Here is a 26889-nt window from a genome sequence, read left to right as displayed (position 1 = left end):
TTTTTTTTTTTTTTTTAAGGGAGAGAGGGAGAGAGTGCAAGTAGGGGTGGGGCGAAGGGAGAGAGAGAATCCCAAGGAGGCTCCATGCCCATCCTGACTTGGGCCTCGATCTCACAACTGTGAGATCATGACTTAAGCTGAGATCAAGAGTCAGATGTTAACCAACTGCACCACCCAGGTGCCCCTGGGCTCATTCTTAAACATTAAAAAGAAAAAAAAATTTTTTTAATATTTATTTATTTTTGAGAGAGAGAGCGAGAGCACACAAGAGAGAGCAGGGGAGGGGCAGAGAGAGAGAGACACACACAGAATCCAAAGCAAGTTCCATGCTCTCAGCACAGAGCCTGACTCGGGGCTCAAACTCAGGGGACTGCAAGATCATGACCTGAGCTGAAGTCGGATGCTTAACCGACTGAGCCACCCAGGCACCGCTCATTCTTAAACATTTTTAAAATCAGTTTTTAATCTAATTAAAATAATATGTATTTGTTGCTTAAAAAATTATAAGGTCTCCCCCAGCCCTTTTCCCCTCCTATCCTATTTCTATTCCATAGAGGTAGCACTGTGGAATCCTTCTAGAAATCTTCTGTATTTTTCCATACTTAAAAATTATTTTTGGTGGCTTAAAACAACACCAATTTATTATCTTACCGTTCTGTAGAAGTCCCACATGTGTCTCACCAAACTAAAATTAAGGCATCCATAGGGCGGTGTTTTTTTCCAGAACTTCTGGGGGAACATACATTTCCTTACCATTGCCAGCTTCTAGAGGCGACCTGAATCCTTGGCTCGTGGACCCTTTCTTCCATCTTCAAAGCCAGCAGTGTTGCATTTCTCTTTGATTGTTTTTGTATTAGGAAAATTTCCACAGAGAACTCCAGAAATCTGGTTTAAACTCAGTTAAGAGGCCTCTGCAACTCCAAAGCACACTAAAAAGGTAATCTGCGGAATCATGTAATTAAGAACAGCTGTCTCTAGGGATCTGCAGCATGTTTTCAAGACTGTGTCTCTGGTTCTTGATCCTGCTTGCTTCTGCTTGGCTTCATGTTCAGGCTTTTTCTTCATGGGGGTAGTATGGCTTCCAGCAGTTTTGGCCGGCTTAACAACCCCAGAGGAAAGAACCAGCCGTTCTGACAAGTCTCGCTGAACAGTCACAGGATGTCTCTGATTGACCAGGCCTGAATCATGTGCCCACTCAGGGTGGGATCAGGGGTTAGTCCACCGCAAAACACAAGAGGTTCCCTGTGAGAAAGAAGACACAATCAGAAAGGAGGTTGGGCATGGACAGATACAAACAGATCTCTCACAATTACATAAATACTTTTATGTTTTGGTTTTATACAAATGAGATCATGCTGTTCATATTCTTCTGTTACTTCTTCTTCTCCTCCTCCTCCTCCTCCTCCTCCTCCTCCTCCTTCTTCTTCTTTTCACTCCACTGTGAGTCCTGGCTATTCTTCCATGACTCCTTAGAGCCATTTGGCTGGAGCCAGCATTAGCTCTTTGGGACACCAGAGTGTCAGGATTAAGTATTAAGCATACTTATCCACAGAGGGTAGAACACATCAAATCCCTTTGCCACAAATATCTTATAGCAAAATATCTGTATACGAAAACAACTCTCACTGCCAATTAATGGTCCATCTATTTTTAAAGTAAGGGTGTATGAAAAAGTAACTAGTTGATTGAAATATTTTGACAGCCACTCAGAGGAGTAGGTGTCATTTAATTTAAGTGTATCCATGGTACTTTCTTTTCACCTTGTCATCCTAATGTCCCTTTGTTTTTGTTTAAATTTATTTATTTATTGAGAGAGAGAGAGAGAGAGCACATGACAGGGGGAGGGGCAGAGAGAGAGGGACATAACGCATAGCCCAACTTGGGGCTCAAACCCATGAACTGTGAGCTGAGCTGAAATCAGGAGTGGGAGGCTTAACCACCTAACTGACTGAGCTACCTTGGGGCCCCGTGTATTTTAACACATTATGCACATGTGTGATAGTTATAGCATCATTTTCATGTGATAAATATGGGAGGGGATTGAGAATTTTTAAAAAACAATTGTGATCCTTGAAAGGAAACTGATCATGTTTATCAAAAAGGTCTTAGAATCTAATTTTATTTTGTGGCAAGAGCTTTTACCTTGCAAAGAAAGGAAACAAACCAGGGCAGAAACTAATCCTGTCATGAGTTTAGTGTAGTTTTAGAGGGAATGAATTAAATGTCTGGTATGGTATTAGAACCCATCTCTGTTGAGTCCTGGAAAGAAATGTAATAAAGAGGAGAGTAGTATTCACTTAGCAGGGATGAAAATTCTTGGTGTTAAATTGGGCATCAGAACACCCAGGAGTTCATAGTCTCCCTTCCTGCCTTCCGTCTTGCTTATAACACACAAAATCACCCCCCACGTTGCACTTGCATTTAAATAAAGCCCTTTCTTTCTTATTCATGCTGTATTTCTCCAGAGAGTCTAAAATTATTCAGCCTTTCTTCACAGTCTTAAATTTATATATCTTACTCGTTTTCAAAAATGGCATTGGATCTATGAGAAGCTTCAACATCAGTCCAGAAGTATGTAAGTTCTTTGTGCATATACAAAGATGGATAAAATACTGTACCACACATGCTTTCGAAGAGCAACCAGTTCAGTAGTAGGGTCAAAGTAAATTAATAATACATCTTGAAAGTAAAAATCTTTCTTATACTCCAGCTATAGTTGTTTTGAGGGGATGATAGAAGAGGCATGGAAAACACACAAGTTTAAGATCATTTTAGCCAAGACTACAGTATCAGCATAAACTGTGGAATTTTACACCTCAATTTTTTTTCTAAAGAGTTTTATTAAAAGATTTTTATTTGGGAACAGCTGACACAATGTTACATTTGTTTCAGGTGTACACTTTTATCCTGGTTTGCTTTTCTAGGAAAGGATATGAAATGGTTTATAGGGTGAAATAATGAGTAAATGCATAAAGATAAGATTAACCTGAGAAGATAAAAGAAGTCAGAGATAGGGTCAGAACTCAGAGCTATCAAGTCAGTCTGTGCCAGTTAATTCTGTCAGGGATACATTTGTCTCTCAGCCAGTGGTCAGAGCTTAGAGTGAACCCATTCATCCAAAGGACACTCACTGAGCACATATTATGTGCCAAACATGAGTTAAAAGTTCAACAGTGTCAGATTTATAGTATTTGTAAAGTAAAAACTAAATAGTTGCTCCAGATGAAATAGTTTCCCCTAGAAAAATCTCCCCAGGGATTTTGAGAAGCGCTATGGTGTGTGTCACTACAGCTAGGCCTAGGTTCCTGGGTATTCCCTAGATCACTGCATTAATCCATGCAATGCCAAGTGTCATAATGCCGTTCTTTCAAGTCCCTCATGCAGGCTGGTGGTATTAGCCAAAGCACGTTTCATCAAAGGAGTTAAAAAACACAGCTTAGGTACATAGCTCTCTGATTATGTGGCTCCATCCAAGAATAAAATCTGGAATATTTAGAGGAGGCAGGCAGACCTTCATGCACAATTATTTGGATAATTATATAGGTTGCCAAATGTGGCAATCAGTAAAAGATGCTGAATCATCGATCAGCATTGATCAGCATCACCAATGATCAACTCAATCTGCAGTTACCTTCTAATTAATAATACAATCCTTCTGTGTCTTTTTTTCTTTTTCTTTCTCTGTCTCTCTCTCTCTTTGTTAATGTCCAGCTTAGGGCTTGTGGTTTAAATAAGCCTGAGAATAGCATGGAAAGTAGCACTGCTTCCCTCTGTGATGTGGGTGTCATGTTCACCAGCACTGGCAGGAGCAAGAAAAACAGAAGCCACAGATAGCACTTGAAGAGCAAGTCTCTCCTGCAACAACGGAATGTTTAGGCAGATGTGTTTATAGCAGAATACACAACAAACTCTGAAAAAGCTACCAGAATGGTAAATCTCAGTATAAATTATCACCATGATCATTTTTCCCCCCTCAATTAACTTTTAATAAATGCCTATTCTGTGCCAGATAGTCTGCCAGGGAGTTCTGAAATGCTTCAGAGTTGGTGTTAGTCATTTATTTTCTCAAAATATTGTTATGGTTATTGGGTTTGAATCCAAGCCTTTGCCCAGTAGGCTTTCAGTTACTCAATTAGAATGAAGCCTTTTTGCTCTTTTGGGTATCTCAGAATTATAGAGGATGCCCCACTTTCCGAGGATAGAGAGAGGCCTCACAAGCTAATGCACTCAAAACCTCCCCTAGTTCTGTAATTCCTTTTATTCCAAAATCTGTCATTTCCTTCTCAGCTGCTTTTGGTGAATCACACTGCTGCTAGAGTAGCTGCGTCTAATTACGGCCCTTAAAAGCACGGAGCATAGAAATGGAAAGCAAAGCACTCTGAAATTTAGAGGAACAGTGGTTTTTCCAACCCATTGATTAACCCTGTGCTATAAGTAGTGTCTGGAATGCTAATTGTTCATAATTTCCACCTTAATGTACATGATAATTAAAATTACCTTGCCTTAAAAAAAAAAAAAAAAAAAAGAAAGAAAGAAAGAAAAAGCACGATGTTCCTGATTCACACATGCTTAACTAACTCTCAACCTAGTAAAATGGGATGGTAATTTCAGTCCTAAGTAACCAAGAATCCTTACCATGTAAATTGAAGTCTTGATTGCTGTTTTAGGAAAAGAGATGAAAGTTAAATGGGTCACTTTGTACTGACAGAAACTTTAACCTTGCGGAGAGACATTTATAAGATAGTTCTGCTCTTGTTCCTTTGTCCAAGTTCTGAAAATGGATTAATCCTGAAAAGAAGTTGGCTGCACTTGAGAAAGTTACACAGGTAGCAGGTGCTTCAAATGACTCCAGTGCCTACAGTATTGACTTGCCTACCAGATTCTAAGTATATAGAGTGAGAGCTCTCTTTGTTTCTGTATCCATCACATAGTAACTTTGTTTTGCTCAAAGTTATTTTTGTTAAGCCATGAAACATGGATATGAATGTTTTGAGCTCTATCACATTAGGGAGCAGAAACTAGTTCAGATGACTAAAAAAAATTTTTTTTAATGTTTATTTACTTTTGAGAGAGAGAGACAGACAGACAGACAGAGTATGAGTGGGTGAGGGGCAGAGAGAGGGAGATACAGAATCTGAAGCAGGCTCCAGGCTCCAAGCTGTCAGCACAGAACCCGACACAGGGCTCAAACTCACAAACCGTGAGATCATGTCCTGAGCCAAAGTCAGATGCTCAACCGACTGAGCCACCCAGGTGCCCCTAGATAACTTTTATTGATGGGCTTTTTTGTAAGAATATTCAAGAAGCCAAGGAAGACAGGAAACAGTCTTCAACTGTTGCTAGACTTTGTGAAGATCTGGGATGACATTCAGGATATTATAGAAGTTCAGTCAGTATCATTTGTATTCTCTGTAGCATCTATGCTTGTCACAGAGTACTCAAATATTAGTAAGGAATGACTTTTGGATACTAAGCTCTACCTCATCTATCTGCTCTCTTTTCCTGTATTCTCAACTAGTTGTCTGTCAACAACACATCTTCTATTTATTTACAGCCTTTTCTGCCTCAAGGCTTCTTTTCTTTTCCATGCTGTTGCTTTGTGTGTGGATTGTGTATCTCATTCAAACTCCGAAAGAGAGAAGTTCTAATTGGATGGACAGGTCACTGTCCAGTATGAAACACTTTCTTAGAGCTTAATGATCAGGCTGCTCTAGGTATTTTTGGTCAAGGGAGCTAATCCTGGTCCAGTTACCTGTGGTTACTAGCAAGATCACAGGTTGTGGTCTTGCTCATAAGAGGAATGTAGTTATGGCAGACACTTAGAATATCATTCCGTAACAATAAATTAGAGCCTGACTGCTATTCATTCATGTTCCAGGTCAAATTCTACGCAATGGGAGAGCACCATATCAAGCTAGATCATTCTTGTATTCCCAGAACTTGGCACAAAGTAGGCACTGGAAAAAGTACTGGCTAAATGAAGCCTGGTGAAGGAGGACATTCTTTGATCTTAGATGTATAAGGGCCCAATGGGAAAGGTTAAGGAGTAAGGCAGATGTACTTCAACAATTTTTATCCTGTGAGTGAATTGTTATTGACAGTGGTAAAACATAAAGCTTCTAAGAGAAAGCTCAAATCCAAAAAGACTCCGTCTTCACTTTCACATTGTGTTTGAAAGCCATGAGTATTATTACAGAACTTCTCATTAATATGTGGATTTGTCGTTACAGTGGGACTGTTGCAAATCCCAGAGTTCTTCTTTTTCCCATAGAACTGTCACCATCCTAAAAGTCTTTATAGCAATCCTTTAGAAGAGGAACATCATGGGATTTGGATTTGTTGAAAGAGCTGCAGCATATTGGCATGTTTAAATTGAACGGGAAGTGTAATTGGGAAATTTTCCAGATTTGAAAAACAAAGGCATTGTTATGGATAATGTTTCTTGATTTTTACCTCCCTCTTTCCATGATCACACACAATCACCACCACCACCCATGACAAAGGTAGGTTCTTTCTCATTGCCAGCTATTTTTGACTCAACATAAGAATTGGGTTGAAGAGAGAATCTTGCCGGGTGCCTGAATGGTTCAATCAGTTAAGCATCTGACTTCGGCTCAGGTCATGATCTCATGGTTTTTGACTTTGAGCCCTATGTCGTGTTTTCTGCTGTCAGCACAGAGCCTGCTTTGGTTTCTCTGTCTCCTTCTCTATCTGCCCCTCCCTCCCTCCCTCCCTTCCTTCCTTCCTTCCTTCCTTCCTTCCTTCCTTCCTTCCTTCCTTCCTTCCTTCCTTTCTTTCTTCTCTCTCTCTCTCTCTCTCTCTCTCTCTCTCTCTCTCTCTCAAAACTAAAGATTAAAAAAAGAGGGAATTTTGCTTGGCATGATTTTGGAGGCCTAGCTCACGTTCTTCATTGCTCCCTCCACATTTGGGTCTCATCATTTTGATTAGAGTAGTGTTACCAGTCCCTGCCACTCTTCTTTGTACACAGTAGAGCTTCGATAAACACAGATTTAACTATCAAAGTGAATTAACAAGGCCGTTGTTGGAAGTCATTCAACTGCATTTAGTCTCATTGTCACAGATATCACCTTGAAACTGGGAAAACTGTGTAATAAATGTTTCCATCTTGATTCCAGTTGAATAAAGAAAGAAAAATGGAAATAATAGGGAGGATTCACACAGATGCATAACTAATATTAGGAAAGATCAGGCTGTCGGTTTCTCTATAATAGTAAAGTCAGGATGCTGTGTTGGTTGAGTGTAGGTGTTAGAACCACACAAACTTGGATTTGAACCCTGTCTCTGCCACATAACAATGTGACTTTAGACAACTCCCTTTACCGTAGCTAGGCCTTACTGTCCCATCTGTAAAATGAAGGAAACCTATTTAATGGAGGACAGTAGTAGGATTTAAATGCGATAATGCATGGGAAGGCCCTGCTACAGGACCTGGCACAAAGTAAGCCCTCAGTAACTTTAGCTGGATTTGTTATTATTGCTGTAATTGTCAAGAGTGTTGTTTTGAAAAATGTAATTCTTTTCAACTTCAGATGGTATCAGGTAATTTGGTGACATCAGATAATATAAATGAGATCAGTCTTTTTTTCCTGGTATCAGAAACAATAGAGTATTTTTTAAAGTTCTATAACTTCACACATCAACATTTAGGAGAAGAGATACAGTTTATGTCTTTGTAATGTACAAACTGACCACAGGCAAGCTTACAGGTTCTTTTTCTCTATATAGAGGTTAAGAATAGCATCCTGACCTGTAAGTACAAGATCTTTTATGCTAATTGGTTTCTGGAATTCATTAAGACTTTTCTAAGGAGATATTTGATCACATAGGTAAAGAACTATCTTTTCATAGTGCGATTTCTGGTGATACTGACTTCTAAAATTTTTTTACAAATATAAGAAATTCCTAATGAATTGAACTGATGTCTGAGAGGCATTGACAGACACATTCTCTGATGTCTCTCTTGTGGCCACGTAGGTGAGACCGGCATCGGCAAATCCACGTTAATGGACACTTTATTCAACACCAAATTTGAAAGTGACCCAGCTACTCACAATGAACCAGGTGTCCGGTTAAAAGCCAGAAGTTATGAGCTTCAGGAAAGCAATGTACGGCTGAAGTTAACCATCGTTGACACTGTGGGATTTGGAGACCAGATAAACAAAGATGACAGGTACGTTTTGGGACTTTGTGGGGATATAAATGGATCAGGAGATAGCAGGACTTGTCCTGGGTAAATTCAAAGGCTAAAAATGTTCACTAATTATGGGGCTGATTTTCTGTTGCCTAAAAGATAAGACATTCTTTTCCTCTGAGAAGTTTTCTTAGAATGTTCTTCCCCGAGGTCAGAATGAGACAACACAGTTGATTCTAGCTCGTGTAAGGAAAAAAGGAATTTCTTAGGAATACATTAGCTTATGGCATTTTTCCAGCAGGGTCATGGAACTAGATTTGGGACCTTTCCCAACAGGAAAAGCAATCTAGAGAAACACTCAATGACCCAACAGGACAGTTAGCAGAAACCCCTGCCACTGGTCACCTGCCACTGGTACCCGTGATGCTGAGGGGAGGTGTTTAGAACCTCCACCAGTTCTGTCCTAGAGTTGGGACAGTGTTACAGGATGATTTTTATTGTCTTCCCCATCCCTTGCAAGGAGAACAACGGTGGCCTCTGCTGTGTGTTCCTCACTTCCTGTTTCCGGGTCTTGTGTGGCTGCATCTGTATGGTAGAAACTAAACCACATCTAGAATACTAGCTGCAAGAATCTGGGAAATGCGTTGTTTTTGTTTTGTTTGTTTGGTTTGCAACTCTGCAAAATAAGAAGGCATTAAAGAGTCAGGAATTCAAAAAAGCATCTGCCAAATTCTCCTAGTCCCTGAGGCACATTGGGATTTTGACTTAACCCCCAAATTCTTACAGATTTTGAATGAAAACTGAGAGCTGATGAGATTCTGCCAAAGAATCCACAGCTCAGGATTTAGGCGACCTGGGTTAGAGCCTGGATTCTGAGATTGACAGGTTATGGGACCTTGACAATTTATCTCACTTTAAGAGAATGTCACCAGATGATCTCTGAGGTCTCTTCCCGTGTGATCCTGTATTCAGTCCTATTCTTAGGCAGAGGCCTAAGGAAGGACCCTGAAAGGCAAGGCCTGGAAGAGGGGTATGGTAATAATAGGGGGGTATTCCTGTATTTTGATGTCTTTGGTCAAAGTGGTACTAGTTCCTAAAACCTCAAAGTGAAGAAAGCATTTTTATGGAAGATCTGTTGGAAAAATCTTGATTTCCAGCTGGCACAGATCTTGCTATTGATGTGAGTGCTTGGTGTGAGGCACTGAGTCTTCTGTGAAGTGTCTGGGTCTTTCTGTAGGCTGCTAAAGGGGTGGGCAGCATGCCTGGTGCAGAATTGTCAAATCGAGTCTGAGTAACGATTGTGGATTCAGTCAAGCCTAATGGGGAATTGAGGTCAGCTGGATTAAACTTTCCCTTTCTATCCAGTGGAGTTTGTTAAGCTAATAAAGTAATGTATACAATAATCCATATATGTGGAAGAAAAGATGTGTTTAAGCTGCTTAAGAAATAAAATACTTTCTAAGAATTTTGTTCCAATAGTTTGTGTGTAGATAGAGGCTACTACCTGGTAAATCAATCTTATGTATTCATTCATTAAAACTGGTTCACATAAACTTGAAGATATAATTATAATACAGTAAGGTTTTATTTTTATTTTTAGAAAACACATACTCAATTTATAAAGCCAAGTAAGTTTGACTCTGCTCTCTGAGTTGCTATATGCCTTTATTGAGAGAAGCTGTTAATCTTAAAACTTCCTGGTGCTCAACCCATTGGTTAACCTCAGTCCCAAAATATTGTTCACACTCCTCGAGATCATCCATCCTATTCATCATTCTCAACATCAAGTGTCTTAGGACTATTTTGAATACTGTATTCATTTTCAAAAGAAGTCAGAGAAAGTTAAAATTTTCCCAGGCCCAAAGATGATTCTAGAAGGAGGCTTCCAGAGACATTTTCATGCAGTGACAACATTAAGGGAGTAAAACATCACATCAATAAGTTATGTTTGCTTAGGGCTCGGAAATTTTATTAGTACCAGGGATTTTTCTTTAAAAATTTTTTTTCTCCAAAATGGTATGTATTATATGTATGTGTTTTGTAAAGAGGAACTTGAACTATTTTTTTAATCTAGAATGTGTGTGTATTGCCTAGAGATATTTTAAGTATCCCTGATGTATACGGGCACCATAGTAATTAGGAAGAAATATTTAATTCATTCTCTAGCTGAGCACTGAGCTCTATTTTATCTATAGAGCAATTTAAATGCTCTTCAATAAACATTGTCCTGTAATAACAGGAGCAATTGTTACATGTAGTGAGAAGGATTTTATTTTGCATCTGGTCAAAGTGAACTATCTGTACATTGTGCGGGGTGGGGACAGCTAAGCTCAGACCCTGCAGCTGGGCTATTGCTCTTCATTTATGACCTCAATGCCAAGGAATGATGGAGAGGTTACTGCCTGAAGGCTGATTGTGATGCCAAGTGAAATAGATGAGGGGAAAGCCTTGGCAACAAGAAAAAGAGCACAGGTGCATTGTGGGAGCTGGGGAGAGAGCCAGGGTTCCTGGTCATTGGGCAATCACAGTGTACTCAGAGCAAGATGTATCTCCATCTCTCCGACCCACACAGGTTTCTCTCTGGGGTTAGAGAATGTTATGTTTGTGCACTCTGATTGGAAGGCAGTAACTGGACCTTTTCAGGGTCCCTTCCTGCAGGAATGAGAACATCTGCCAGCATCTTGCTGCTAAGATTCCATGCGCTCTTCCCGCTCAGGCTCATTGCCTCAGTGTTGCTACTGAATTGCCTGTCCCCTAAGTGGGGATTTTCCTTTAGCCTGGTGGATTTTCACTGGCCAGCACTGAATAGCCAAGTGGCTACTACAATACCAATTCTCATATTTGCAGCTGGAGGTCCCTTTAAGAAATTATCTGACTCATTTGGGTCAAATAATAGTTTCCAAGGAGATTTAGAAGAGAGGAAGTGTGATATTAACCTAACCTAGATACCAAATTTTTTTTTCTTCTGAAATTTCTTGACAGCTGTTGCATAACCTCTTTAAATGGCATTTAGAACTCTGTGCCCCAGAAGGCATTGTTGACACTGTTGACTCCAAACCCAAGTGACTATTGTCTTAAAAAAAATTTTTTTTTTGGACAATCTGATTCCATAAAAGAATTGGATGTGAGGTATGCATTTTTGCATTGATATGTAATCATATGGGAAGCAATATACCGTTTCTCTAAACCCATGATTATTTTTACTGCTTTGGGGATGAGGCAAGCTTTTCTGCCATGAATGCAGGACTTCAAGAATGTCCCAGCTTGTTTATATAGGCTTCAGTCATGTCAGCATGCATTCCTGCATGAGTATCTGCCTGGGACTGAGCTAGCTAGAAGGGGGCAGGAAGAGAGATCTGGTAAGGTTTCCTGTTATGTTTAATAGCATGATTAACTCTTCATGGTTTAAGGGCTTCCTTGTTTTGCTGTCTGTGCTTTCCAGTGAAGAAGCAAAGAGGTCTGGAGAAGGAAAACCAAGTTGTGTCATAGAACTGGAAATAGAATAATTCATTTGCCCAACATTTGGGAGATGGGAGCTAGAATATCAATGGCATATTGCTAACTGTGATGATTATTAGCCCTGAAAATCATGGATAATTGAACTCCTCAAACTCACCAAATCTTTATATCAGAGTTATAAAATAGTAGTGAAGTGGACCATTTGGTCTTTAATTTCTGTTTTTACCACCTTTCTGATGGGGAGGTAGTTGAGAGATAAGGAAAACTAACTTTCACTAACAGCAAGATAGAGAAAAATATATGAGTGGTAGGTATCTGGCCGTATGTAAAATGGAGAGTCACTCTCTGAACAATGCCATTCGTTCTTTTGGAAGAATGGTCAGTGGGTAACTTGGGTGGATAGAAAACATTGCATAAAATATTTCTCCCATCAGTTTTAGGTCAACCTCTGTATTTTGTTGTGAATTCTGTGGCTGGAGGTATATGAAAAGAAATGAGTCGTGGGTAAAAAGGACCATCCCCATGCCTGAAAAGGAAATGATGTGAGAATGTAAATACTGCATATGATTTGCCTTCCTTCACTTTCCCCTGCTTTGTATGGCTGAAACCCAGAGAAGTTGGAATTGGCCAAACAAAAGCCAGATGGGTGTCTTTTCTATAAAATGGAAACTATCAAAAGGCAAAATTGGGATTAAACCTCCTTATCTTTATGACTGGATGTAGATAAGAAGTGGAAAGGAGTAGAAGAGGGGCAGGTAATTTGTTTAAAGGATTGTGAAGGGGAATACAAAACCACTGGCTGACTTGAACACAGGGAATAATGATTTTGGTAAATAGTTCTCCTGGAATACGTTTCTTTAATTTGTTTGTAATAGTTGGAAGGCAAAATTGGTGGAATTTCACGCTGGATTGTGTGGAGGAAGTAGAAGAGGAGGTCTCTGATTGGTATGGATGGAGGTGCCATTCGCCAAGCGAAGGAAAACAGGGAGATGGTTTGGGGGCAAGATGAAGAGTCCCATCCTGGACACATTTAGAAGAGCCAATGCAGATATCTTGTAAGCAGTTGTATGGATGGGGCTGAAACTTGGGTGGATGATCTGGGCTACAAGCAGAAATTTGTGATTTATCATCACTTAGATGGTAAGTAGAACACAGGAATAAATGGAATTTTCTAGGGAGATGACATAAAGGGAAAAAACGGAGATTGGATGATTGGCCAGAACTCCCTGACAGGGGAAGGCAGAAGGAATTCAAGGTATAAGAGGAGAACAAAAAGTTTCTTCGGGTATATTGAATCTAGGGCAGAAAACATGCCTCACTGGAAAAGGAGAGATGTTATACCTCCTATCATCTTGGAGGATTAGAATCAACACCAGAGGCAACAGGGAAATTAATAGAAAGCAGAAACCTATGTGGACCACTGCTGGGAGGAGGTGCTGAGAAGCTAAAAATCAGGAACTAGTGAGGCAGGAAGGAGCAATTGCTTGTGAGCTGCTTTTCCTTTCCTTTCCTAAGAGGGTGCTGGAGAGAGAGCCTGGTTCCCCAAACACATGCCTCAGTGTCAGGAGACTGGAAGATCAGGCTCTCGGCTGGCATGGGTGAACCTCGGTGGAGTGGCCCAGTCCACTTCCCTACAGGGCATGAGCACAGTAGCAGGATGGTTACCATGGAACTGAGTGAGTGTAAGGTTCCTCCCTGCCACCCCCAACTTTCTCGAAAGTCAGGCTTGCTTTTCTCTTAGTTGTTGCTTTTTTAAAATTATTATTACTGTGAAATAGTTGTATCTTTTATGTGCTAGGCCTTTACATATGTTAGCTCACACATTTGTCACAGTAGCTCTCTGATATAGGTACCTTTTTGTCCTTGAGTTACTTATGAGGAAATGGAGACAGAGAGGTTTAGGAACTTGCCCAAAGTTACATATCCTGTAAGTTGTGGGGTTGGAGTCCATCTGTCTTGAATCCATGCTTCTAACCACTGTTGCTTCAGAATACCCACTTGTATTTTGAAAGTGGAAAACATAGAAGAAACTTCTCACTTGTTCCTTCTTTCTATTGGAATTTATTGGGATTTCTTTTGTCCTATTTACTTACTGGTGTATCCTACTTTTTCTTTTAACCGCTAGAGTTTTTGTCTGCTCAGATTGAATCAGTGGATTGTAATGAATGACCAAAGAAAAATATCAAAAACCGTTTTCTGAGTGCTTTTGGTTTTTGGTTATAAATGTGTTTTTTGTTTTGTTTGTTTTTTCTCTTAGAATGTGTGCCGTCATCCTTATTTCAAAGATTTGTTGTTCCCTTAAGGATTTCAGTTTAATATATGAGTTGGGGGAGCAAAGTGTTGAAAGGTTTTTATTTTTCTTAAAGCGTAAGTCATTCCTCAGCAAGGTAATAGGTTTGGAGAGAATTAACCCATTGTGTTCCTAGTAACCCAGTCTCACTGCTGCTCACACTGGTTTCTCCTGAGCAGGTCCCTGGAAACCTGAAAGTTTATAGCTTTTCCACAGCAACCTACCTAATGTACTGCTTAGTCCTTGGAGAACATATGGTTTATTGAATGCATATTCCCAATATGTTATTAATGATGATGGTCTGCTAATAGAATCATACATAATTATTCAAAACAAATTTGAATTATGATTTGGTGAGAAGAAAGGGATATAGAGTTTACTTTCAAATCATAAAATTTCAGACTTGGAAATAATCTTGAAGCCTATAATGGCCCAGGAGCACTGGGCTAGATGAGAGCACAGAGGGGCCCTCATCTCTGGAGGAATGGGACAAAGCATGGGGGCAGAGCTCCCACTAGGTTATGCCATAGCCTGAAATCAAAAACCACTTTCCTTTTGTGCGCCAAAGCCAATCAGTTGGTAGAGGCTGTCAAAATCACTTTACTGAGACAGATTTTGAGACTTCCATTTTGGCCCAGCAGGAAAGAATGCCACAATGTCTTAGTAATGTCTTCCATGGGAAGTGACAGCATGGTTCACATATTTATAATCTCTGCTTTAAAGGATGAATGTTAGCCAGGGGAATACTAGGAAGGAGACTGTTCCGGGTAGGGGGTTAGCATGAACCAGGTCATGAAGGCAGCTGTGTGTGATGACTGGGACAGAAATGGTGAGCCAAGGAGGAAGTGGGAGAGAGGAGCTGGAGAGATGTTCAGGGACCAGATGATGGAAGGCCTGGGATGCCCAGGTAAGGAACTGGGAGTTCAGCTCTTAGGAGAGGGAACCATTGAAGACTTGACTGCCTGCATGGAGCTGCACAAGAGGTTGAAGGCTAGAAATATGCTGATTTGAAGATGTATTTAAAAAAAAAAAATTCTTCTGCATTCTAGCTATAAGCCAATAGTGGAATATATTGATGCTCAATTTGAAGCCTACTTACAAGAGGAATTGAAGATCAAACGTTCTCTCTTCAACTACCACGACACCAGGATCCACGCATGCCTCTACTTCATTGCCCCTACTGGCCATTCACTGAAGTCTCTGGACCTAGTCACCATGAAAAAGCTGGACAGCAAGGTACTCACTGACACTTTGGTGACTATCCACTTGCCTTTTGGGTCACCTTTATCTGAAGGCCCTGATTTATTTCCTTCTTTTAATGTAATTGGAGTTGTTTTGTTTTACAAGACAGTATATTGTAGCAGTTTTAGGTTCACAGCAAAATTAAGAGGAAGGTACAGAGACGCATGTATACCCCTGCCCCATGTTAGCACCCCCACCCGATGGGTCCCATTGATGGGTTGTTACAGTCGACGCATCTGTGTTGACACACCATAATCACCCAAAGTCTGTTATTTACATTAGGGTTCACTTTTATTGGTGCACAGCCTGTGGGCTTGGACAAACCTACAAAGACCTGTATCATGGAGGCATACAGAGTAGTTTTCCTGCCCCCAAACTCCTCTGTGCTCTTGCCTATTCATCCCTCCCCCTTCCTCCAACCCCATAATTGTCTTTTCTGGTTTACAGAACAATAGGGTTTAGCAATGTGAGAAAAATGCTTCAAAACCTCTGGATGTTAGGCTAAACAAAATAAAACAAACAAATAAAACCATGGAGCTCTTTACCAAGTATTTTTAGTTCTTAAATTAGCACCAGCGGATGCTCTGATGAAGGTTGGGGAATTATATAGCGGAGACATCTAAATGGTCATAGGAAGGGTTAAATTTAGGGAGATTGAAATATAAAGTCACAAATTGTTTACTTTCCTAAAACCTTCTCTAAATTTCTGTTTTAAAGGTTTGGCTTTAATATGAAGTTTTGAGTGAAAAAAAAAAAGGTGTTAATTTTTTTTCCTTATGTGATAAGGACAGTCCAGCTTCTTAGATTTAAAACTGAATTGCACCCAAATGTTTTTAAAAAGTGGTTTCAGTTTGACACCTGGGCTTTCCACATTAATAAACTCTTCCTTTTACAACATTTGAAGAAAGGTACTGATAAGTTTGATAACATTAAGTGATGTACTTTACAATTAATTTGATTTTTCATTTTGAAATAAATGGAAGGCAGTATATTCTGAATTGAAGAAGCAAATGAAAAGGAAAACAGCCAGAAAAAGAAGCTGTGGTATTTTTTTTAACTTCCCTTGGAGTTCCATAAAAAGTTGTATCATCTTTAGGGGGGTTTGTTGGGTGTTATTTTTTTGTCCAAACAATGCTGTTTGAAAGATGCTTTCTCTCCAGAGGAACGTAATGGAGGGCAGTCAGATGCCCAGCTGTCCCCGAGGCCTCTGGCTGAACTGGCCGCCAAATGGGCTGCAGTGGCTGACACAGGGCCAGGTTCCTTGGGCTTCCAGCATGCACAGATACCTTGGTTTACAGAAAAATGGTCTAGTGATGTGAAGGGACTATTGCAGCTGGAGGACTCTCGGGAGAATAAATAGAATCCTTTTCATGCATTTGTGTCCGCAACAGTGAGCCACGGGCAGGCAGGCAGTTGAGGGCTCTGGGCCATGAGGCTGGCTCCCCAGGCTGCCGTGTCCCTGGTAACAGGGCTGGGGAGGGGCAGAGATGGAGGTGGTGTCCTAACTGAGGCCATGTTTGTGGACCAAGCCCGGCAAATATTCAACAAAGGGTTATGCTTAGTAGGGCTGGTTTAAAAAGGGAAAGAAAATAAGGCCAATGAACACAGCTGGAAAAAAAAGTCCCTGAAAACAGGTTAAACTGCTTTTAAAGAACCGATACTCCTGTAGAGATGGAGGGCTGGAGAGCATCTGAAAATGGTATTTGCAAAGGTTGTTTATACAAGTGAAATGAAGAGTTAAGGTGCTTAAGTATATATATCATAAACATATAATTTCAGAAATGATTTTCAAGCACCTGCCACTGAGGAAAAAGAGGTTTTAAATCTCAATTGCCTGTGGCGTCTATCTACTCTGATCAAACTGGTCTTCTGTACATGATGACCAACAAGAACAACGGGGAAGTGTTTTGTTTCTTGGGCTCTGACCCAGACATATCCCCACCATTAGTGTTTCTCTTGCTGGATGAGCCCAAGCATGACGAGGTAGGAGTGGGTGGAGGAATAGGTGAAGAATATGTTATTCTATCCACATGCCTTCTCATTGTGGTGTATCAGGGGTTTTGATTCGGCTCTTGGAATAAAAAAAGCAAAGGAATGCAGACATGACCAAGAAAACCTCCCTAAGGACTCCCTCATCTCTTGCTAGTGTGGCTTTCTCTCTGAGTCTGTCCCCCTTTCCCCTGAGCTGGGAGAGCATGGCCCCAGGTGTCAGATGTCAGTTGTGTCTTACTGAAACCTCTGTGGCTACCAGGGAGTAGAAGAAAGTTAATCTTAAAAAAGAATTTTTAAAAATGTGCTGTGTGGGCAGTGCTAGGCAAAGTTGGGAGAATGACCCACTTTGGGGTTTGAGGCTTGGGCTTGAGGGTGTCCTCAGCTCTCACGCTGGGCTTTCTGCCACTCTTTTCAAACTCTGCCTTCTCCCTGGTCTCTGTAGTCAATGCTCTGAAAGCGAGCCTTTGCCGCTAGGTTTCATTCTGACATGAAGAAGTAATGTGCTAGAAGCTGGTGTTTCAAAAGAATTAATTGGTGTGATTTTGAAAACTTTAAAAGTAGGTGAAGCCGTCTTTGTTCTGGTTAATACGTAGGTTCTCTACCCCTAGTAGTCATTAGAAAAAAAGAGAGGGTGTTATCCTGCATAGAGATGAATATTCCACTATTCTAACACAGTCTTTGCTTTGCACTGTGAGGAACATGCAAAAATCAAGCTTTTTAAGTAGCTGGGAGGGGTCTAAAAGGAGTGGTTAGTTATTCAAAGAATAGGCTTCTTTGTTATTGCTATTTGTCATAGAGTAACACTTCCTTCTACTCTGTTAAAAAAAAAAAAAAAATGAGGTAGCACAGAAGAGGAAATTACAAGTATGCTGTCAGTGCCGGATGGGAGGAAGTAAAAGTGTTCACAGATGGAGCTAAAAGATTATCCGTGTCTTCTTAATTTTGCCTCTGGGCACAAAGCCTTATTTTCAATATCTATTTTTTAAGTGAAGCTTTACAACTTTTGTTATGTTTCATTCATTTGTCTTATTTTTCTTATATTGGAATTGTGTAAAAATGGGTATGTTTGTTTTATAGGTGAACATCATTCCAATAATTGCAAAAGCTGACACGATTGCCAAAAATGAATTGCACAAATTCAAGAGTAAGATCATGAGTGAACTAGTCAGCAATGGAGTCCAGATATATCAGTTCCCCACAGATGAAGAAACGGTGGCAGAGATTAATGCAACAATGAGTGTAAGTCCTCAAGTTAGGAAGAACCTACCAGAAATTGTCCTGAAAGCTTTTCTTGGTAGCAGCATTTTCTTGCTCCAGAGTGACCGGAGCACTGGGCCAGGAATCGGATTCTTTAGTGTTGCCCAGCTCTGCCACTATGGCAAGTCATTTAACCACCCTACTCCTCAGGGTATCCATCTATCAAATGGGAAAGTTAGACAAGCCTATCTCCAGTTTCCTTCCTGCTCCAACAGGCAGGATTTCTACAGCAGACCTCTTGGGAAGGGAATGCCAGCCCAGCACCATCTCACACAAAGCAGCTTAAAGGAAATAGATCTCTGCTTGTTTCTGCCATTGTTGGCAGAAATATCTCCACCTGCCTGCCTTTTGCTTCTGTGATGGGTTCCTGCCTTTCGCTCCATTCTGTTTCCCCTACTCTTTCCTGAATCATTAGGTTAATTGGCAGTTGAGGGTATAATTTCTCCATGTCACAGGCAGAGAACAAGAGAGAACTTGAGTAAAGCTTCAGCAATTCTAAGTGCACCTGTGATATGATGTCTGTGTCCTCATGCTATCTGCTGATGCCCGAATCTTTCTCACTGCCTCTTTGTGTATTATCTCACAAAGAGATACATGGCTCATCTCTGGGCCACAATTCCTATACTTTTTTTTTTTTCCATTTGGGAATGCATAACTTGAGTAAAACTAGCATCCTTTGCACATAGTAGATGACCAACGATGGCTTTTGGGATTCTTAAAATTGTACGTTAGCTTCTGTGAAATATAATTAGAAGCTATTAAATAAGTTGCCTTCCCCTGAATACGTGCTAAAAATTGATTCAAAAGTATGCTGGTGGCAGAAGTCAGTGTACATTTTTAAATTGTGGTAGGTTGAGCTGTGTTCTACTTTCCTTAGATCTGATCATGAAAAGTGTCTAATGAAGTCATTATTAAATTGCCCTGAAGGCACTCTTTTTTTTTAACAGCCATATTGAGATATAATTGATGTACTGTACAAGTTACCCATTTAAAGCATACAATTCAGTGGTTTTTAGTATATTCACAGAGTTGTGCAACCATTGCCACCACCAATTTTAGAACCTTTTCATCACCTGAAAAAGAAATCATGTTCCTTTTAGTTGTCAACCCTCTAACCATCCTAGCCCTAGGCAACTACTACTCTACTTTCTTGTCTCTTCTGGACATTTGCCTATTCTGGACATTTCATATAAAGGGACTCAGACTGAAGCTCATCTAGAGAATTAAATGGCTTGGTCAAAGCAGCACTGAGATTTCAACCCTGATCCCAGTTTTGTGTTGTTTGCTATCATAATTTAGGAGAACAGAGATATTTCACAAAACTCCTTCTTGTTTCTTCAGTTCAGCATATGGACTTTTCTATATAGCACTGTTATCATTTATGGAGGAATATTTTCCTTAAATTATTCCCAATATGACTAGGACTTTGGAAGCAAATGTAACTTCTCCCTTCTCTGGGGCTGTTTGTATGAATTGAAAATTTAAGGGCCCATTAGAGCAGAGATTGTCCATTCTCCACTTTGCTCTAGTGTGGTCACACTCGGAGTTGTGTGACCTCTGGTTGTCTTGCTCCTGTGGCCAGGATCGTGAAGATTCTGGAATTTGTGAAAACTGGGGAGCAGATTCTTCCTGGGAAGATGGCCTGAGGGGGTACGAAAGGAAGGTCATCATGACGGAGGGTAACTGTTCTCATTCAAACGACAGAACTGAAGGGTAGTGAGGGGTTGGGGCCCAGCGAGAAATGAACGTTTGGCTATCGGTGCCACCGCAGCACAGCAAGCACCCTGTGGAAGGAGTGAGTTCCCATCACAAGGTGGTGGACAACAGATTCCGTATCTCAACTCATTTAGATACTGCAGGAGCAGGATCTAAATGGATAACATGTGAGGTCTCTCCCACGTCTAAAATTCTCTGGCTATGGGTACTGGGAGTTTCATAGTCATCATAGCACCAGACATTTTTGACATTTATGGAGGATTTACTGTGCACCAGCCACCGTGAGAGGTTTTATTTACATCTAATCCTCACACCAGTCCCATAGGTAGGCACTATTATTATCCCTAACTCGCATATGAGGAAACTGCAGCCTGGCATGGTCCAGCCATCGGTCGTGCAGGGAGGATTTGAACGCAGGCAGCTCAGCTCCAGTGCCAGCAGAGCAGTGTGCCTGTTTTACAGCATCATTAGAGCCCAGGCTGAGATAGCGCTGGTTTATTCTGCTGTAGAACTTCAGTTTGGGGTTCTTCTGCTGTAGAACTTCAGCATAGGATTCAATAAATGACATGAGTGAATATTGTCTAATGTTCTCTTTATATCTCTCCCCTTCCTTTTAAATTATTTTGGGTGCTTATGAAACTAAATTTGTGTTAAATTTCTTGGAAAGAAACTACCCATGGGGATGCCTGGGTGGCTCATTTGGTTAAACATCCGACTTTGGCTCAGGTCATGTTTTCGTAGTTACTGGGTTTGGGCCCCGCATCGGGCTCTGTGCTGACAGCTCAGAGCCTGGAGCCTGCTTCAGATTCTGTGTCTCCCTCTCTTTCTGCCCCTCGCCCACTCACTCAATCTCTCTCTCTCTCTCTCTCTCTCTTTCTCTCTCTCTCTCTCTCTCTCTCTCTCTCTTTCTCTCTCTCTCTCTTTCTCTCTCTCTCTCTCTCTCTCTCTCTCTCTCTCTCTCTCAAAAATAAACATTAGAAAAAAGACCCATGAATCTTGGCTCTTTGTCTCTTTGTCAGATTAATCAAACTGATAGTCCGAAATTAATCTTGTTCTTTAACAAGAATTTTTTTTAAGTCTCTTCCTTGCCAATAATTCCTGGTGATGAAATCCCATATGATATGTGGAAAACAGATTTCACAGGCAGTTGCTTTTGTCACTCAGTGTGAGCGGAGAAGACTCTTTCCTTGGTCATTATGGCAGAATGGTGGCCAGCGGGGCCCTGTTGCTCCTCAACTTCAGGGGACACATTACAGTTCCAGACTTGGAGTCTGTGAGAGGAATGTGTTTTCTTTCCTTCCTATAGAGTATGAGATGAGCCAGAGAATATAAGTATCTTGAGCAGCAAATGAAGTACCACCTGGGCATCCTGGGCTGAGGGTTATGTCCTCTGTGGGAGAGCATTTGGCTGTAGGATATTCTCATCTTTCTCAACTTGCCTACAGTAGAAGAGCAGTGGATCAAGGAACTGAAATAATAATTCTCAGAACAACCATTTCAGATCTTCTTATTCTTACATTTTAAGAGAAAAAAAGATGGAATTACTGTCCCCACCACCCGCACTCCCAGAATGTAGCCATAGCTACCAAATAAAGCAACGTGAAATAGTCAGTTGTTTTGAACACCACCTCTGCTTGGGAGAAGTCTGGGTTGCAAGGCTTGGGCCAATAATTTGGGCTAAAATGTAGTTCTGATTTGAATTTTGTGCAATGGCCAACTGTAAAGCAATGCTATTAGAAATATAATATGAACCACACAAACAATTTAATATTTCCCAGTAGTCACATTAAAAAAAGTAAAAGGAAATGTGAAATTAATTAAAAAACTTACTTAACTGAATATATTTAAAATATTATTTCAAGGGGCACCTGGGTGGCTCAGTCGGTTAAGCGTCCGACTTCAGCTCGGGTCACGATCTCCTGGTCCGTGAGTTCGAGTCCCGCGTCGGGCTCTGGGCTGATGGCTCAGAGCCTGGAGCCTGCTTCCGGTTCTGTGTCTCCCTCTCTCTCTGACCCTCCCCCGTTCATGCTCTGTCTCTCTCTGTCTCAAAAATAAATAAATGTTAAAAAAAAAATAAAATAAAATATTATTTCAATATGCAATCAATATAAAAATTAATGAGATATTTTCATAGTAAGTCTTTGAAATCCAATGTATATTTTACAGTTACAGCATATCCCAATTTGGAAGCATACCCAAATTACTCCTAACACACTTGAAAATTTTTCAACATGAAATAAATACCAAAAAGATAGTTTTCCTCTAATGTTTGCATCTACATTGAGTAAACTAGTTTTTTTTGTTGTTGTTTTTTTTTGTTTTTTTTTTAGAAAATTCAAGTTTAAAGCAAAATGAAGTGCAGTCCCAAAACAATACAGTTTTATTTCACGGAAAAATATTTTGTTATATTTTTAAGTTCAAAGGTAAAATAATTAAAAGCAAATAAAAGTGGGACATCTGCGTGGCTCAGTTGGTTAAGCCCCCCAACTCTTAATTTCAGCTTAGGTCATGATCTCTTGTTTTGAGAGTTCGAGCCTCACATGGGGCTCTGCTGTCAGGGCCTGCTTGGGATTCTCCCTCCCTCCCTCTCTCTCTCTGCCCTTCCCCTACTTGTGCTGTCTCTGTCTCTCTCAAAATAACTGTACTTAAAAAAAAAAAAGAAAAGAAAAACAAGTATATAAAACTAAAATTCAGTTTCTTGATCCTGTAAGCCCTGTTTCTGATGCTCAGTGGCCACATGTATTAGCGGCTACAGTCTTGGACAACATGTGTCTGAAGCTTCCTGTGTGGTTGCAAAGACACCTATGGTTTCCTTTGAATCTAGCTCATACCACATAATCAATATTTGGTCATAGGAGGGGTGGGGTACACGAAGCCCACCTCTGCTGACCTGCAGAGCTTCCTCCCTCTTCTACCCACCCTCCCCTTTGTCTCCCCCTCACTAAGTGAGGCTGGCAGAAGGGGCGGAGCCTAGGCAAGGTGGAGAACCAGCCTAGGCAAGACCTGGAGAAGGTAACAACTCTGTCCTTGTGTTGCTTCTCAGGTCCATCTCCCGTTTGCTGTGGTCGGCAGCACTGAAGAGGTGAAGATCGGCAACAAGATGGCGAAGGCCAGGCAGTACCCCTGGGGTGTGGTGCAGGGTATGTGCACATTAGGGGGAAGGGGGTCTCCACATTTAACTCCTGTGGTGACTGTTCTCGCTTCTTCTCTCTCTGCCCTGTTTGGGGATGTTTTGGGGGAGGTCCTCAACCAAAGGCAGGACGAAGGGAGGGTTGTACACATGGCAGTTGTGAAGTGAGGAAGCAAGACCCTGTGACCAAGTAGGTAGATGGTGGGGAGAAGTGACCACAGTGCCCTACTTCCGGTGAGGCAGCCCCTCAAGAATGTTGGCTTGTGTGGCAAATTGAGTATAAATTCCTGGTAGAAAAGAGCTCTTTCCTAGAAGTTTCAACAACTTTCATATCAGTTTCATCAGCAAAGTATAATAAGAAAGCTGCAAAAGGTTTCTTGTAAACAAGAAGTTACTTGTTTCTCCATTATCTCTGGAAAACCTGTCTTCCAATTAAATGTCATCTCAGTGGTTATCTGAGAATTATGACCTATTTGGTGCTGGGAGACATGATCATAGTCTCTGACCTGAAGAAGCTTCCCATATGTCACTTTGATAGGCAAGGACCCTATTTTCCTGCCTTTGTGTGTTTTGAGGGAGGACATCTGATGCTATAGGTTAAGTAGGATAGCTATAGAAAGTTTCTTCATTAGTTTAAGATCTATCAGTCCCCCTTTTCTTTTTTTCTGAATAAAGGCAATAAATCTGTGAGAAGGGAAAAGAAATTGTACCTTTCAGATCTCTAAGAAAATTACAATTTTTATGAATCTTACCTATTTCTTTACAATAAAGCTTTTTTCATAGTATTGATGAAATTAAAGGAAGTGGTATGTAGAACCTGCCTTGTATACTTCCAGGGGGCACGGAGTAGTGGAAATAGACCTGGCTTTGCAGCCAGATGTTGTGTTTGAACGTAGACTCTGCTCCCAGTACTCAGGAAGTCAGCTTCCTTATCAAAGCCTTGCTTCTGCATCTACAAGACGAGAGTCACAATGCCTACTTGGCAGAATTGTTCTGAAGGATAAAGACAATATTTATAAAGTTCCTCTTGCAATGCCCTGCCCTGAGCAGGCACTCTGCAATCACTGTGGTCATCAACATTATGGTCCACATTGTCGAAAATCTTGTCCTCGTTGGGAATGTAAGGCAAATTAAGTGAAGGGTCTTCACACAGCTTTGAGATTTCAGGAGCGATGGTGATAACTTTTTGAAAGTGTCACTTCAGATTTTTAGGGATGTCATTGCTGATAGCCGCTTCCACCTTCCCATCTCTTGCAGTTGAGAATGAAAACCACTGTGATTTTGTGAAACTTCGGGAGATGCTGATCCGCGTGAACATGGAAGATTTGCGAGAACAGACTCACACCCGCCATTATGAACTGTATCGGCGCTGTAAGCTTGAGGAGATGGGGTTCAAGGACACTGACCCTGACAGCAAGCCCTTCAGGTATGAGGGCACCTAGCAATCAGCTGTTTCCCAGACAGTGGCTTGAATGGTGTGTTGTTCCATCACCAAAATGCTTGTCGGATTGAGATAGCAGTGATTGAGGGACCTGGTGGGGACACGTTAGTAAGCATAATTGCCAGGCATTGCGATAACCACTTTATTGGTATTATCTCAACTAAGCGATGTAGATGATGTCATTGCCATCCTCATTTTACAGATGAGGAAACTAAGGCACTGAAAGTGTAAGCAACCTACCCAAGGTCCTACAAGTAGGAAGTGATGGAGTGAGTTTTGAACCCCTGCTCTTAATCATTATACTCACAGAGGCACAGAGCCTGGTCTAGGCATTTACAGAGGTGTGGCCTCTCAGTACAGTTTGCTCCGTTCGTTCATGGTTGCCAGCCAGGTTTCACTTCCCAGGACTCTTATCAGCTCTTTGTGTTTCAGTCCAATGCTAACAACTAATGAGGAAGAAAGGGAATAACTTGTAGAAAGTTTCTTGTGTGTTTTCCCACATCATCGATGGATGGAGATGAAGTAGCAAAATGTGAAGGGGGGAATTAATGCAGAATTAGCTGCCTAGCAAAGGCCCAGCTGCTGTCAGAACCTAGGCCGTGGGGGAGGGGCGGCAGGGGCTGAGTACCTTGGCCACACAGTGGGGAGGGAAGGCAGGGCCACCAGGCCAGGTTTGCCACCTGTGGGCCCAGAAGAGGATTGCTTTGTCCAAACTGGGCCCACACTCGGTCTTAATGGAGATTTCAGTTGAGGTGATGTGAGGTGTGCCTGGGCATGATTAGGGGCTGCCGTTCCTTGGTCTTCTGATGTCTCTGTTTTTGGCATTTAAATTAAAATACCTCCTGCAAGCGCAGGGTAACTGCCCACCAGAAGGAGGTGTTGCTGGGTAGGTCCAGCAGGGCTCTTGAAGGCCTGGCCAAGCTGGGTCCAGCCTCCTGCTCTGGCCTTGCTCACTTCAGGGACTTCAGGATGATGGCAGATGTTGTCCAGGCCTTTTGACTTGTAGAGGATATGCTTTATTCACACATCTTCCATGTCCCATTTGGTTCCATTTCTTCTGGCCTAAGGTTTCCGTTTTGTTTTGTTTTGTTTTGTTTTGTTTTGTTTTGTTTTGTTTTGTTTTGTTTTTACATCTCACTATGTTTATTTTTTTTTATTGAGGTATAATTAACATACAGTATTATATTCGTTTCAGATGTACAACACAGTGATTCAGTAATTCTGTACCTTCCTCAGTGGTCACTGTCTGTCACCAAACAACATTATTACAATATCATTGATTATATTGCCCATGCTGTACTTGTCATCTCCATGACTTACTTATTGTATTAACTGGAAGTTTGTACCTCTTAATCCTCTTTACCTATTACACCCATTCCCCTGATCCACCTCCCCTCTGGCAACCACCAGTTTGTTCTTTATATTTAAGGGTCTGGTTTTTGTTTGCTTGTTTGTTGCTTTGTTCGTTTATTATTTTTTTTAGATTCCACATATAAATGAAACCATATGGTATTTGTCTTTCTCTGCTCAACTTATTTCACTTAGCATAATATCCTCTGGGTCTATCCATGTTGTCACAAATAGCAATATCTCATTCTTTTTTTTTTTTTTTTTTTAACGTTTTATTTATTTTTGAGACAGGGAGAGACAGAGCATGAACAGGGGAGGGTCAGAGAGAGGGAGACCCAGAATCTGAAACAGGCTCCAGGCTCTGAGCTGTCAGCACAGAGCCCGACGCAGGGCTTGAACTCGCGGACTGTGAGATCATGACCTGAGCCGAAGTCAGCCGCTTAACCGACTGAGCCACCCAGGTGCCCCTATCTCATTCTTTTTTTTATAAGCTGAGCAATATTCCATTGTGTATACATGCCACATTTTCTGTATCCACCCATTTATTGATGGGTGCTCAGGTTCCTTCCATATCTTGACTATTACAAATAATGCTGCAATAAACATAAGGTACACATATCTTTTCAAACTAATATTTTTATCTTCTTTAGGTAAATATTCAGTAGTAGAATTGCTAGATTATATGGTATTTCTATTTTTAATTTTTTGAAGAATCTCCGTACCGTTCTCCACAGTGGTCGCACCAGTTTACATTCCCACCAAAAGTGCATGAGGGTTCTCTTTTCTCCACGTCCACACCACTGCTTATTATTTCTTGTCTTTTTGATATTAGCCATTTTGAAAAGCATAAGGTGATATCT

The 26889-nt window shown here is 41.0% G+C and overlaps 1 protein-coding gene across 5 annotated transcripts in view; it reads left to right on the top strand.

Moving 5' to 3' along the window:
• The window catches only part of SEPTIN11 (septin 11), a 94805-nt gene that overhangs the window by 47189 nt on the left and 20727 nt on the right, over window positions 1–26889 (top strand). For 4 of the 5 annotated variants that reach the window (XM_006931045.4, XM_006931044.4, XM_011281732.3 and 1 more), the window contains exons 3-7: window positions 7996–8191; window positions 14951–15137; window positions 18213–18374; window positions 23152–23248; window positions 24496–24664. In XM_006931045.4, the coding sequence (XP_006931107.1) occupies window positions 7996–8191; window positions 14951–15137; window positions 18213–18374; window positions 23152–23248; window positions 24496–24664 (811 nt within the window). Of the gene's footprint in view, window positions 1–7995; window positions 8192–11134; window positions 11282–14950; window positions 15138–18212; window positions 18375–23151; window positions 23249–24495; window positions 24665–26889 lie in introns of those variants that run through there. The other variant, XM_019829332.3, reaches the window with a different exon arrangement.

Source organism: Felis catus, chromosome B1 (genome assembly GCF_018350175.1).
Source record: "Felis catus isolate Fca126 chromosome B1, F.catus_Fca126_mat1.0, whole genome shotgun sequence".
NCBI lineage: Eukaryota > Metazoa > Chordata > Mammalia > Carnivora > Felidae > Felis > Felis catus.
This window is presented reverse-complemented; position numbering and strand designations above follow the sequence as displayed.